The sequence below is a fragment of the Danio rerio genome, chromosome 7 (genome assembly GCF_049306965.1).
Source record: "Danio rerio strain Tuebingen ecotype United States chromosome 7, GRCz12tu, whole genome shotgun sequence".
Classification (NCBI taxonomy): domain Eukaryota; kingdom Metazoa; phylum Chordata; class Actinopteri; order Cypriniformes; family Danionidae; genus Danio; species Danio rerio.
Window position 1 is genome coordinate 24,538,554 of NC_133182.1, and position 13,947 is coordinate 24,552,500.

General features: G+C 33.9%; 1 protein-coding gene across 2 annotated transcripts in view; it reads left to right on the forward strand.

Annotated features, from left to right (window-relative positions):
- The window catches only part of tesk1b (testis associated actin remodelling kinase 1b), a 43,002-nt gene that overhangs the window by 24,620 nt on the left and 4,435 nt on the right, over nucleotides 1–13,947 (forward strand). For both annotated transcript variants that reach the window (XM_021477792.2, XM_073908391.1), the window contains exons 4-8: nucleotides 1,069–1,215; nucleotides 1,802–1,884; nucleotides 8,887–8,977; nucleotides 9,170–9,253; nucleotides 11,959–12,045. In XM_021477792.2, the coding sequence (XP_021333467.1) occupies nucleotides 1,069–1,215; nucleotides 1,802–1,884; nucleotides 8,887–8,977; nucleotides 9,170–9,253; nucleotides 11,959–12,045 (492 nt within the window). The remainder of the gene's footprint in view (nucleotides 1–1,068; nucleotides 1,216–1,801; nucleotides 1,885–8,886; nucleotides 8,978–9,169; nucleotides 9,254–11,958; nucleotides 12,046–13,947) is intronic.

The window sequence follows — 13,947 nt, forward strand, 5'->3', positions numbered from 1 at the left end:
AGGTCTGAAATGTCCTAAATATCAGTAGCTTAATTTTAGGCCTTAAACTCTTAAATCTGCTGAAATTATTAAATTGTGGGTCTTAAATCTTTTTTTTATCTTCTTTTTTTATCTTAATTTTCCTTTGTATATGTAAAGCTACCAAATCTGGCCATTAACACCCATACTGTCACCAACAATTCCAATCTCAGTGAACATTTAACTCTTTATTTAAAAATAGCATTTAATTACTTTTTTTACAGTAACATTTGTTTAAAATTTTCTCAATTTGTTTACTGCTGAAGATCCTGACTTGGCCTAGATTTTTTATTATTAAATTATGATTATTATTATTTTTGTTGTTGTTGTTGTTGTTGTTGTTATTGTTGTTGTTGTTGTTATTATTAATATTATTGAATGTATTAAATTATAATAATATCTCGATAGGGCAAATGAAAATATTTTCCAACTGGGAAATTAAATAAAATCTTTAGCATTTAGCCCTGTATGTCTAAAATTTCATTCATAATGGTCTTAAAAATATCTCTAAAAGTCTTACATTTAACTTGGTGAAACCCTAATGTATCTTTTTTTTTTAAAACTGAATGATAACCTTTTCTATTTAAAAGTCTGTGGCTGGTAAACATTGATGCGTTTGAAAGTCTCTTATTCTCTTCAAGGTTGCATTTATTTGATCAATACTTTGTAAAATAAAACAATCTCAAATTATTTATTATCCGCTTGCAATAACTGTTTTCTGTAGTAGTAGGTAGCCCCACAAGGAATCTGTGCGTGTTATGAATGGAATTGTTTGATTTACTGTAGTACGTTTATTATAAAATGTAAAAAATTATACTGCATTATTTAATATGATTTAAAGCAACATTTTCTAGTTATTACCGAATAAATTAGAAAATTTTCCATGGCAAATATATTATATACACGGTTAGGTATATATTCGACCCACAGCACTCAGTCAAGTTTGCTTCTTGGCCCTTTATAGGAAAAAACTTTGAGCACCCCTGATCTAAATCTTCTACTATAGATGTCCCCAACATCTTGACCTGTGTGTGCGTGTGTGTGTTGTAGTACATTAATGGTGGTAATCTGGAGCAGCTGTTGAACAGTGACGTGCTTCTGTCCTGGTCTGTGAGAATAAACCTGAGTCTGGATATTGCCAGAGGACTGCAGTACCTCCACAGCAAAGGCATATTTCACAGAGACCTAACGTCCAAGGTACGTTTATTACAGAGACTTTGAACACCAGCACACATCAATCATGTATTCTGAAGGCTTCACACGGGATTCTTACAGTACATGATGCAGCCATGTTAAAGGATCACTTCTCCTTTTACCACTCCTTTTATCCCTTCAGGAACACTTTAAGCTTAACATTAATCAATAAACTGGATTAAAGCATTAGCATTTCATAATTGAAATTGATTCCTTGCTTAAAGCTATACGTTTATCTAACAACAACAAATTCTGAGAGTAATAGAAACTAATGAAAATATCAAGCTTCCAGTAAGTTAGTGTTTGATGCTTTCTGTGCTTTTTGCTTAATTTTGTACTTCCCTTTTCTTTATTTTGTTCTCTTTTTTTTTTCTTTCTATTTCTAATTTGTTACTTGTTCTTATCACTTTGTAACTGTATGTACTTGTATTCCAGTCTCTTACAGATTACTTCACGATTTATATTGTACATTTCTTTTTTTCTAAATGAAAGTTAAAAAAAAATAATAATAAAAATGATAATAATAAGGAAAGATGCACTGTTGCTCATCTTTCTCTTTTTTTCTTCTTATTTTTTTGTGCGTGTGTAGAATTGTCTGGTACGCTGGGAAAACGGCCACTGCACTGCTGTCGTGGGGGACTTTGGCCTGGCAGAGAAAATCCCTGATCACAGGTCAGCACATTGTGCCGTCATAACTGGAGAGATAAGATTAGATATACCACGCTCTTCCAGAGAGAGAAATGGAGGCCTGATTGATTAGCCTCCATTTTCCCCATAAAGCACTTGTACAGTATCTGTAGCCAGAGAGAGAATGATTAAGAGCGTGTGATGCGGTCAGCACATCTTCAGGTTGCTGCAGCCTCCACACTTCCAGTCCTGTCCTGCCCTGATGTTGTTTCAGTCGATTGTGTACACAGCGCTTCACATGTAAATGAATTGCATGTTAAATGCCTCCGATATGCTCGATTTATGATGTTGACATTTACCCTTAATGGCCCGAGTATCTGCTCGCACATTATGTGAAGCATGTTCTGTTAATGGAGACACGCACATATAGTTCATGTAGATGCTAGAATAAGAGAAAATTTACACTGTTGATGCCAAAAAGACACTTCAGTTTTACTCTCACTGACTATGAACTCAAAGATCTTAAAGCAGGGGTGTCAAACTCAATTCCTGAAGAGCCGAAGCCCTGCACAGTTTAGTTCCAACCCTGCTCCAACACGCTTACCTGTAGGTTTCAAACAACCCTGATGGACTCAATTAGTTTGGTCAGGTGTGTTTAATTAGGGTTGGAACTAAACTGTGCAGAGCTGCGGCCCTTTTGGAACTGAGTTTGACACCTGTGTCTTAAAGGGACAGTTCAATCAAAAACAAAAATGGACTCAACATTATCTGAACTTTTTTTTTTTTTTTTTTTTTTTTGATTAACATAAAGATTTATCAGTAGAAAAGTCTTAGATCTAGCTTGATTAGAATATTTTGAAAGAAACCAGTAGATATTGACAGCCATAGTAGGGAAAAATCCCATTCAAATCAGTGACTGCTTGTTTCCAACATTCCTCAGAGCCTATTGTTTGGTGTTCAACTGAAGAAACTCAATCATGTTTGGGACAAGTGGAGACCGAGTATGACAGTATGTTCATTTTTAGGTGAACTGTCCCTTTAAGAAGATTAAAGGCAAATTCCAGACATGCACAAAACCCAAATCAGGTGTTAAACCAGCCTCGGGCCTTCGGTTTTGTTTTCAACGAGTATTAATATGAATTCAAATGTACCTCTTGTGAACGCTTGTTCAGGTTTCCTGGGGACTTTTCCCACCTATTTCATCATGCTTTACAAGCGTTAATATTACTGAATCAATGAACCACTGTTTGGATTAAGTGGGATAGAAGGCAATTGGATCTTACTGGAACTTTGATCTTAATCAGCATAATCGTAACAGTGCATTAAAATATGAATACATTGTTTCTGTTCTCTTTCTCTAACACCTCTCATAAGGATCACATGGTTGGCTATTAGAGATTTGGTGGTCTTATCTCTTATTGAATCCTCAAAGTGTGCTTAAAATCATATTAAGTGCAGTGTAATCAAATCTCTTCTGGATTACTGCTGGAACATTGAAGGCACTTTTCTGCTGCATGGCAAGGTGCGCTTTGGAATGCGTTGTACACACACTGCTGATTGCCTAAAACTATCAGGGTCATTGTATTTGGGACAGTACCACTTAAATGAGGCCAAACTGTACCATAACATAACGTACTTTAGAGCCCATTTATATGTTTAACTTTGTCCACTTTTTGTGATAGACAAAATGCACCTTAATACAAGGAATAAATGGGCATGAGGTAGTGTAGTTTGATTGTCTTTTTTTAAGGCATTGAAATGATTAAGTGACAGTAAAACATTTTATAGTATACATTTTAAATAAATGCATAATGTATGATAGATAGATAGATAGATAGATAGATAGATAGATAGATAGATAGATAGATAGATAGATAGATAGATAGATAGATAGATAGATAGATAGATAGATAGATAGATAGATAGATAGATAGATAGATAGATAGATAGATAGATAGATAGATAGATAGATAATATTTTGTATATAAAATAATAATAATAATCTGGAATAAAAAAATAATAATAATCTGGAACTGACACTGAAGCCTGGAGTAAAAATGCTGAAATCCAGTATATATTTTAACATGCATCACAATGAAACCAGTTATTGTAAATGAAACAAAAATCTGAATCAATGTTGCCAGTCATAGCTCACTTTTTCCTGTCCAAAACCTACCCAAAATATTAAATTAATATTTAAATTTATTTAAATTGTATTTAAAATAATCTGTTTATGGAAATAACCGAATTACTTTAACTGTCTTAAGTTAACCATACAGCAATCAACACCAGCAGTCAAAGCACCACAACATGATACACTGACCCACACACTGTGCTCGTTGTGTAGATTACACTACCTATTAGAGTACATTTTACTTGAGAAATGGGGTGTTAATTCATCCCATTTGGCGGTTTATATTCTTTTGAATATAATTAGGTGCTGTTTCTCAATCAGACAACGCTTCTATGTTTGTTGTTGTGTCAATTGCGAAAAAAAGATCGATAAAAGTGTCATCGCCAAATCGCTGTGAGTTTAACTGTAGGTGCTGCTGTGTGATGCGCATGCACAGGTTGTGGAGTCAGATTTGTTTAGGGAATCAGATTTTGATACAACTTTCCTTTTGCAAGTGGACCCACACAGTTTGGGCTATGCACTGGTCACTTCTAACTGAATGGAGTAGGAGCACACAGTTAATTTTTGTTAAATAAGTTGCAAATAAAATTTGTTTCAAAACCGCCCAAATTTTGTCAACCAGCATATGCCATTTTTTTACCTGCACAATCAAATTCAAAACCCATCTGGCAACACTGATCTGAATATTACAGTATTAACACTAGTCATTTATTTAGAGTCGGTTTGATTGATGTAAGTTAAGATGACTAGAAAAGTTCATTTGATTCTCCTAAAATAATCAAGGCAGAATTCTTTTTGAGTGTTGAATGATATACAGTATTAAATCAGTCTCTATTACAGGATTCTCCAATATGAGGATCATTGGAGGCTTTAATTGTGTGAAGTTGCCCTCCTGGCAGTTATAATCATCACACTGTAATTGCTAGGCAGCTTTTACTAAGGAAATGAAGGGAAGAGGTAAATGTTTCCGAATGTCTCAGTTGAAAGTCTTTTAATCCCTAATGCAAGAGAGGCTTAAAAATAATATGTTAAAGTGTGTGGTGTCATTTCAGAGTGCCTCCAATCATTTACCTTCATTGGAATATATTTATGCTAGACTATTTTACCTCAAAATCACTGGTAAAAGATTTTTACCTTACCTGGAGCTGGTCACCTCATATAAAAAATCATAACTGACTACTGTTAGGTAATTTTACAGTTTGTTTTTTATCCAAAAACTATTGCAACCATAGTAATGTGTAGTGCAACAATGCAATAATAATACTGTAATAACTGAGTGCACCTTTAAGGAAGGGATCAGTATTACCAATATTGCTTTAATATTTGTGCTGAGCAGGCTACTGTATGTAACACTTAATCCGTGTATCCTGTGGATTAACATTCCTTTTAGTGAAGCACTCATGCTGGGACATATTAAAGTGAGCTTGTGCTTGTGTGATCCGTTCCTCAGCACAGGGCCTCTGTCTAAATGCATGTATGAGAGCGGAGGTTTGCAAGTCTCTGTTTGGCTTTCCTTTTATACGCTGTCTCAGCACAAATGTTACATAACACGGTGGCTAAAGTGTACCACCCGAACACGTTGTGTTTGTGTGTGTGTGTGTGTTATTTTAAGTGCCATCGGAGGGCTGTTTGTGTGTGGTTCTTGTTTAGATGACTTGAGATTATTCTGTAAAAGAATGACTGTGTTCAGAATAACATCGTTTTATTTTGGAACTGTAAAACTACATAAAATTCTGTGTGAAACTTCAGGTTGGATTTCAAGACATTTTAAGAATCGATTTGATCAAGTAGTTTTTACCAGATGTCGTATTGGGCATACGAGAATTACACATGGTTTTTTGCTCCAAGGTGAAAACCCTACTCAGTGTTTGTGCTGCAAAACTCATCTTACTGTAAAACATATTTTACTGGACTGTCCTGCTGTTACTGATTCCAGAAGGACTTTTTATGAAATGAACTCTTTTAAGGACATTTTTGACAAAGTAAAACCAGAAAAGATTTTAGAATTTTTATCATGTATTAACACAAAAAATCTTATTTAATTTATGTTTTATTTTGTTTGTTAATTTTTAAATTGTATATTTATTGTTGAAAGATTCCTGCCATGAAGATAGCCTTGGTTGCTGACATGGCACTAAATAAAAAATACATTACATTACATTTTGGAACTGTAATTGCAACAGTATTTAGACCATTTAGAAGACTTGAGGTTAGTTAATTTGAAAGGCTTCATCTCTTATGCTATTCGAAGCTGTTATTTTGTATAAAAGATACAGTAAATATAGTAATACATTAAAAACATAAATGTCTGTTTTTTTTTTTGTTGTTGTCTTTTTGTTTTTGTTTTTTGTTAGCAAACATATTTTCTTAAATATGTTTTAAGGCAACCATTAATCCAGCAAGTTAATCTACTAATAAACAAAAAAATTCTGCATCTGAAATTACCTACTACTCGAGGAAGTCCTATATTTGAATTGGAATTTACTACACAACTGTTAAAAAAGTTATTTTTATATAGTATGAATGGGAGTAGTATAAATAAAATTCTGATGCATTACATCACCCATTTGTCGTTGTCAGCTGACCTACCCCTTTCCGTTGCGTTGCTTTTTTCCTTATTCATAAATTCTCATCTTGCATTATGGGATAGCATAGCATAGCATCCATCAGACGGGCACTTCAGAATCTTGTCAGAGCTAGTAGGCCATCTAGGTGCTGCTCGCATGCTGTTTTTAACCTACTATATTGCAGGGATGAAACCCACGCGAACATTGTGGGAGAACATGCAAGTTTCACAGAGAAAGGCCAATTGATGCAGCCGGGATTTGAACCAGCGACCTTATTGCTGTGAGGCGACAGTGCGAACCACTCAACCACTATGCTGCCATTTTAAATATATAATCAAATGTACAGCTAAATAAATTTTTTTTTTTTTAAATACAAAAGTTTTCTATATTAAACTTTTTTATAGATTTTTTTTGCCTCATGTTTCGAGTGCCTTGGACTAATTTTTGCTGTTTATTCTAATGAATCCCTTACCCAAAGAGCCCCGACACATTATTAAACTACCCGTAAGCATTTTTTGTTCGATTTTAAATATTATTAAATGTAATTTGTTCAAGCATCATGACAGCAGCCTTCAGCGTTACATAATCTTTCAGATATCATTTTATTATGCTAATTTGCCGCTAAGAAACATTTCTGATTATTTTCAATGTTAAATAGAGTTGTGCTGCTTCAAATTCTTTAAAAAGTTCAGAAGAACAGCATTTGTAATAAAATTATTACTTTTACCAGATTATAAACCTATTTACTATCACTTTTGGTCAGTTAAATTCACCCTTGCTGAATAAATCTAATTGAAGAGTTCAGATGCTAATACCTTTAAGTGCCGTCTGAAATTTCCATCGAAAGTGAGCATTATTCTCAGCCTCCTTTGTTTATGTTGAGTTATTTCGCTTTGAAAACCATGAAAAGAACTTATTCTGTGCCATAAAAGTGAAATTACTGAACCCAAACACTGGAGCCTAATAAAAATGATCATTTTAGAAGAACATTTCAGATAGCATTTAGCTATTAGCATTTTGCATCTGAACTCTTCAATTAATACTTCCTAAAATAATGTATTCATTCATTTTTTTTCGGCTTATTCCCTTAATAATCAGGGGTCGCTAGAGCAGAATGAACCGCCAACTTATTCAGCATATGTTTTATGCAGTGGATGTCCTTCCAGCTGCAACCCATCACTGTGAAACACCCATACACTCTCATTCATACACATACACTACTGACAATTTAGCTTACCCAATTCACCTATACCACATGTCTTTGGACTGTGGTTGAGACCGGAGCACCCGGAGGAAACCCACGCAAACATGAGGGGAAACATGCAAACCCAGCCGGGACTCGAACCAGCAACCTTCTTGCTATGAGGTGACATAGCTCCCCTCTGCGCCACTTCCAAAAAATTACTGATAATTCTTTATTTTTATAAGCCTTTTTTCTTTTACTGATAAACTCTTAAATTACAGCAGTTTGCAACATAATGTGTCCCAAAATGCAATTTACTCATCATGATCTTCTCGTCACAATTTGATGTCAGATTAATTCAACATGTGATGTCATGTGATCATCACTACTTTTTAAAGTGTTAATCATGGAGTGAACAAACATGCCGAAAACATTGTAGAGACTATACATGATTGTATATAGTAAGTAGTGTGCTAATGCTCCATTATGAACAAGTCTAGTATGTGTACATGTAGTGTCAGGTTCAACATAGACTTTATTTTAATGCTGGCACTTTTTAAGTGTGTGTTTGTAGATCTCTGTAGATCTCTTGTACACACACAAAGTCCTATTTTTCTCGACCTTGGTATTTCAGTAAATGTTATGTAATGCATATTTCAGTGCGTTTTCAATAGCTTCATGTTTGTGTGTAAAACCACGGGTGTTTGTGTATGTGAAGGAGGCCGAGCAGATAGCTAAATGGAGGCTTTTTGGAAAGCTTTCCTAAAAAGGACAAGGTATTTGAGCAGTTTTGCTGTGGTGGATTTCCTCACTCTGACTAACCCACGTCTCCAAATGCTGTTTACACTGTGGTGCATTACTCCATTTATCTCTCTTTCTCTCTCCTCGTCTGCACTCTTCCCCTCTGTCTATTTCTGCCCAGCACACAGTCACAGACCAAAATAAAACTGAGGAAGTGTGTCTCAGCAGAGTATGACTGTCCCAGCTATAATTAAGAGAACATAAGTCCTCATAAGTTACATTTTTGGCATATAAACGCACACATGGCTGATGAACTTGGATTTACAGGTGTTCATTTTGGAAATTGGGAGTAATTATTATAAAAAGTTATAGAGCTTGTAGGGTCGTTTTAAGTTAATGAGTTTCCTCTTGTTGTTTTTCAGTGAAGAGGCAGAGAAGCAGAGTTTGGCTGTGGTGGGCTCCCCCTACTGGATGGCGCCAGAGGTGCTCCGTGGAGAACGCTATAATGAGAAGGTCTAACACTGTCTGATTATATGGATTCTGTACAAAGTTCTTTAACTGACAGTTTCATACACATATCTTATCTAATTATTGTTATTGCACAATATCTAATGCAAATATAGCAACATTGCTCTCTTTTGTAGAGAATATTGTTCTGTTATCATGTGTTGGTTTTTAAGATTTGATGTGTTTGTTTTTTTACAGGTGGATGTATTTGCTTATGGTATCATTCTGTGTGAGATTATTGGCCGGATACAGGCGGATCCTGACTTCCTCCCACGAACAGAGGTAAAAAAAAAAACAGCTTAGTTTCAGATGTTGTGCAATTAGAAGAAAACAATTTTTGCAATTATGCAGTTTTTAGAAACTTTCCCATTTAATGAAATAAAATTCACAAATCTTGCATATTTTAACAATAGAAATAAAGCTTTATTTTTAGAAAAATGTTTACTGAACAAACAAAAAGATTTTAGCAAATCGTGGTCCTTAAAAACATCATAAAAAGCTATTAAATTTAACAGAATGTTATTTTACCCGTATGTTTTGTTTGTTTGGTTGGTTTTTAACTTTTAAAGAGCTGATATCAGTTCAGGAAGCTAAAAAAATTTTCCATTTAGATTACATATAGTCATTTAGCAGGTGCTATTTGGTCCTTTCCTCTTGAAAGCAATAATGATGTCTGGAAACTTCAATTGAAATGAACTGTTTACTAAAGTTGGTTGTTGTACACTGAAAACAGGAGCGAACTCAAACACACTCGTTGTGCCAATATTACTGGTGTGCTCTCAGTAGCACCAAGCATTATAGGAATTCTGTTCTTAAAGTGAAACGGCATGTAGAAATGTCAAGGTAATTATGCCACATTATGACTATATAACAATAAATGAAACATAAATTATTCACTCTTATTGCTATGTTTTAATTTAAGTCACAACATCTGCAAATGTGCAAAACCTGTTACATGTGTTGGTTAAAGTGTCTGAGAGATGAAAAAGTGTTTTTCTACCGGTGGTTTATCAAGATCACTCACCTTTTTCCATATCTTTGATATTTTGATCTTAAGTAAATTGGCAAATTTTTAATTTAGGAATTATCCCTTTTAAAAGCCAGGTGGTTAAGTGAATGCATGTTGAAACCAAGTTTATTGCTAGAAGTTGTTCCATTAGTTAAGATAATGACTAAAATACCTGTGCGTGCATGCGTGTATATTTGTGTGTGTGTATATACAGTTGAAATAAGAATTATTAGCCCCCCTGTTTATTTTCCCCCAATTTCTGTTTAACAGAGATAAGATTTTTTTCAACACATTTCTAATCATAATAGTTTTAATAACTCATTTCTATTAACTGATTTCATATTTGCCATGATGACAGTAAATAATATTTGACTAGATATTTTTCAAGACACTTCAATACAGCAAGCAGGATAGGGTAAATAGGCAAGTTATTGTATGATGATGGTTTGTTCTGTAGACTATAAAATTTTTTAGATATGTATATATGTATGTGTATATATATATGTATATATGTATGTGTGTGTGTATATATATATATATATATATATATATTATATATATATATATATATATATATTATATATATAATATATATAATGTGTGTGTTTGTGTGTATATACTATACATAAACACGGGTATACGTATATATACAACTGCGGTTAATTCTGCTGAGGCGACCCCTGATATATAAGGGAAATAAATAAATGCAACTCTTTTTCACGATTTGCATTTGACTCATGGGCGTTTTGGTCTATAAAGGAGGTGTGTTAAGGCACATTGTTAGCCCATTGCTATTTTGAGGAACTGAAATAGACCACGCCATTGACCAACAAAAAGCAGGTCTAAAGTCCAGCGCAGAGCATGTTATTTATACGCCTATGCAGGTTCAAACGCTTAATACACACAGGATGTACAGCAATACACAAATATCTTTACATATGAAAAAATAAAGGATTAAAATGTTACAAAAATTATTATTTACTACATATGAAAAACCTCCATGCCTTCTTCATGACCGTTTTTTAATTTAATTTTTTATTCATGTCAATTTGCATTTGTATAATGTTGTTGTTATTATTAGCAGTAGTTTTATTTATTATTTGCATATATTTATTTCTTTTAATTAAAGTTAAGATTTGTCCACCTGTCCGGTTTTGGTGACATCACCATATGGGGCATAAGAACTCAGTTCTTTTTATTCACACACTTCATTTATTTGCTGGGAATTATAACTGAATTTAAAAATAGTTTTGAAACAAATGAAACAAAAACAACAAACTTTTTTTTTTTTTTTTTTACAGCTGTTCCATAAATATTTATTTATTTAAATTATGTAAATTAAACTATAATGTACATAAGTGATTCTAAAAAGAAAAAATAGTGAATGGATGTGGGGAAAACCATCAAATGTCACAATTCATTCTAGGAATTTCAGTTTGCGCTTTTCTTTTTTGTTTGTCTTCCAGAAACTATAAATTTAACAGTGTTTTATTGTAAAATGACATGTTTAATTTATTACAGTCTTTTCCCCTTCATAGTTTTTTACTTTTTAAAAATATTATCCATTTACATGGTTGAGGTGAATATGCTTTTACCTTTTTTTCCTCTTGTAAGTTGTTCTGAAATAGCTGATAAAAGCTTTTTATTGGTTTATGAATACCGGTCATAGTTTACTGCATGTGAGATGATAACCACTCTGATAATGAAGGAATGTGTTCGGATGGCTGTTAATCAGGCTGATATGCTTACTATGAGATTCGGCAGATTAACTATTTGTTGCATTTAATCCTTTAACAATAGTATTAGTTGCTTTAGTCCTGTGCATCACCATATAAATCAGTGTTTGATTACGGTTTATGAGCCAGCACTAAACCGATCACCGTCAGGATGATTTAAGTACAGCTTGTACTCGATGCATCTTTCTGTAGTTGTGTTTGAACCATTTCAAGATTCAAAATGAGTTATTTGTGCGTTTCAGGACTTTGGTCTGGATGTGGAGGCCTTTCGGCTGATGGTTGAAGACTGTCCAGCTCATTTCTTCAACCTGGCAGTCGTCTGTTGTGGCGTAAGACCCTTTATATACATCTACATGCATTTTATTTTGTCCAGCTATACGTGGCTTGATGTGCAAACATATATTTGAAGGAATAAATACTCCTCAGACATCACTTCTCTCTCCCAGATCAAGCACACAAGCATGAGGCTAATTGTAGTTTAACTATAGATCTGTAAAGAGATCATAACCTCCATTGGAGAAAGTGTAACGGCCAACTTGTATCACGTGTACTTTGTAAAGCTACTGAGATTATAGCTTTCCTGACATTGAATGCTTTTGGAGTTTTATAACTTTCAATCATAGTGTGAAGATTCCATAAAAGTAAGAACTGCTGTAAGAGTTTGACCAGTTTACAGATATAGCTCACTCGAAAGTGAATATTTAATGGCAAACACATTAGATTACAATAAAGCCTGTTGTGTGATGCTCTTTATTGATTAATCGTGACTAATTGCGTAGAGTTATTTGAGTTTTTTTATTACTTAATATTCCTTAATATTCCATATTACATATGTGCGCGAACTGTATATACTTATGTTTGTAATATAATGCACACCTTAAAATATTTAAATATATTAATATTCATATATTTATCATATAATAATACTGTATATATCATTAGAAATAAATATTTTTATTTGTGCAAAGCAGAAGATAAAATTATTAGCTCTCCCTTTGAATATTATTTTTATTTATTTTGTTCAAATATTTCAAGCAAGCAAGAAAACTTCCACTATTTCTTTTTTGTTTTTTTCTTCTGCTGAAGGTCTTCTTTTTAAAAAATTAAATAAAAACAACAGCAATTAATTTTTTTTACATTTTTAGGTCAATATTATTAGCCCCCTAATAATGTTTTTTTTGATTGGCTGCAGAACAAACCACTGTTGGCCAATGGATTGCCTAGTTGACTAATTAACCTAGTTGAACCTTTTAAATTGCGCTTTGAGTTAAATACTAGTATATTGTAAAATAACTAGTACATTCATCGTCATTGCAAAGGGTGCCTGCAGGATCTTAAAGTATTAAAGTAGTTGTCCTGAGTGTAATTTTAAGGCTTGGTTGTGTTTATGGGGTCCAAATCAATGTGTTCTCATGCTTCATTTGTAGAAAATCAGGTTATTTTTCGTATATCTTACTTTAATTTTATACTGCTACTCAGCTAACATGAAATCGACTGTCATATTTCCTAGTTCCTCTGAAAGGCCCGCCCTCAAGAGGCTATGATTGTTTAGCTAACATAATATGCTTTGATTTGCGGATCGGCTCCAGGTCACCAGGAAAAGCGTCACACCTCCACAAGCATGCTCTTTGTCTCTGCTGTGTAGGTACTCTCAGTAAGAATAGCTGTAAGCCGTATCAGCTTAAGCCTGAATAGGACAAAATTAAAAGGAGACAGCTGAACCTCACGCCTTTCACATACATTCGAAATAATCATTGTAAACAATATAAAATGTTCACATATCTTTTGCGAGTTTATTTGAGATGTAGAACACACGGAAAGCAGCCGCATGGAGGGACACTGCAGCACTGATGAAGATTATAGGTGTTTACAGCAGTTTGACGGATAAATATGAATTTGTAGCTAAATTGCTAGCGGTGCCAAACAGCATTTCAAGCTAATACTTAGGTTGTGGCTCACAATCCACAGCTTTTTCTGTTATATTTGGAGCTGCTCCAGGAGTTTTTAGCCAAATCCAGCACTGAACTGGGAGATATTCTGGAAGCTGTCTTTTGTCAAATGCTAGCTATATATTATTTATAATTCTCTGGAACAGAATTTAAATTAAATTGTAAGCACTTCTCTCTTTGCGCCATGTCCTTTGGAAGCACAAATACAGAAACAGAAGAAGCTCTGTAAAAATAGCAGCGTTTGGACAGTGTTTTAGCTTTCTCCGCTTCTGGCTTCGCCCC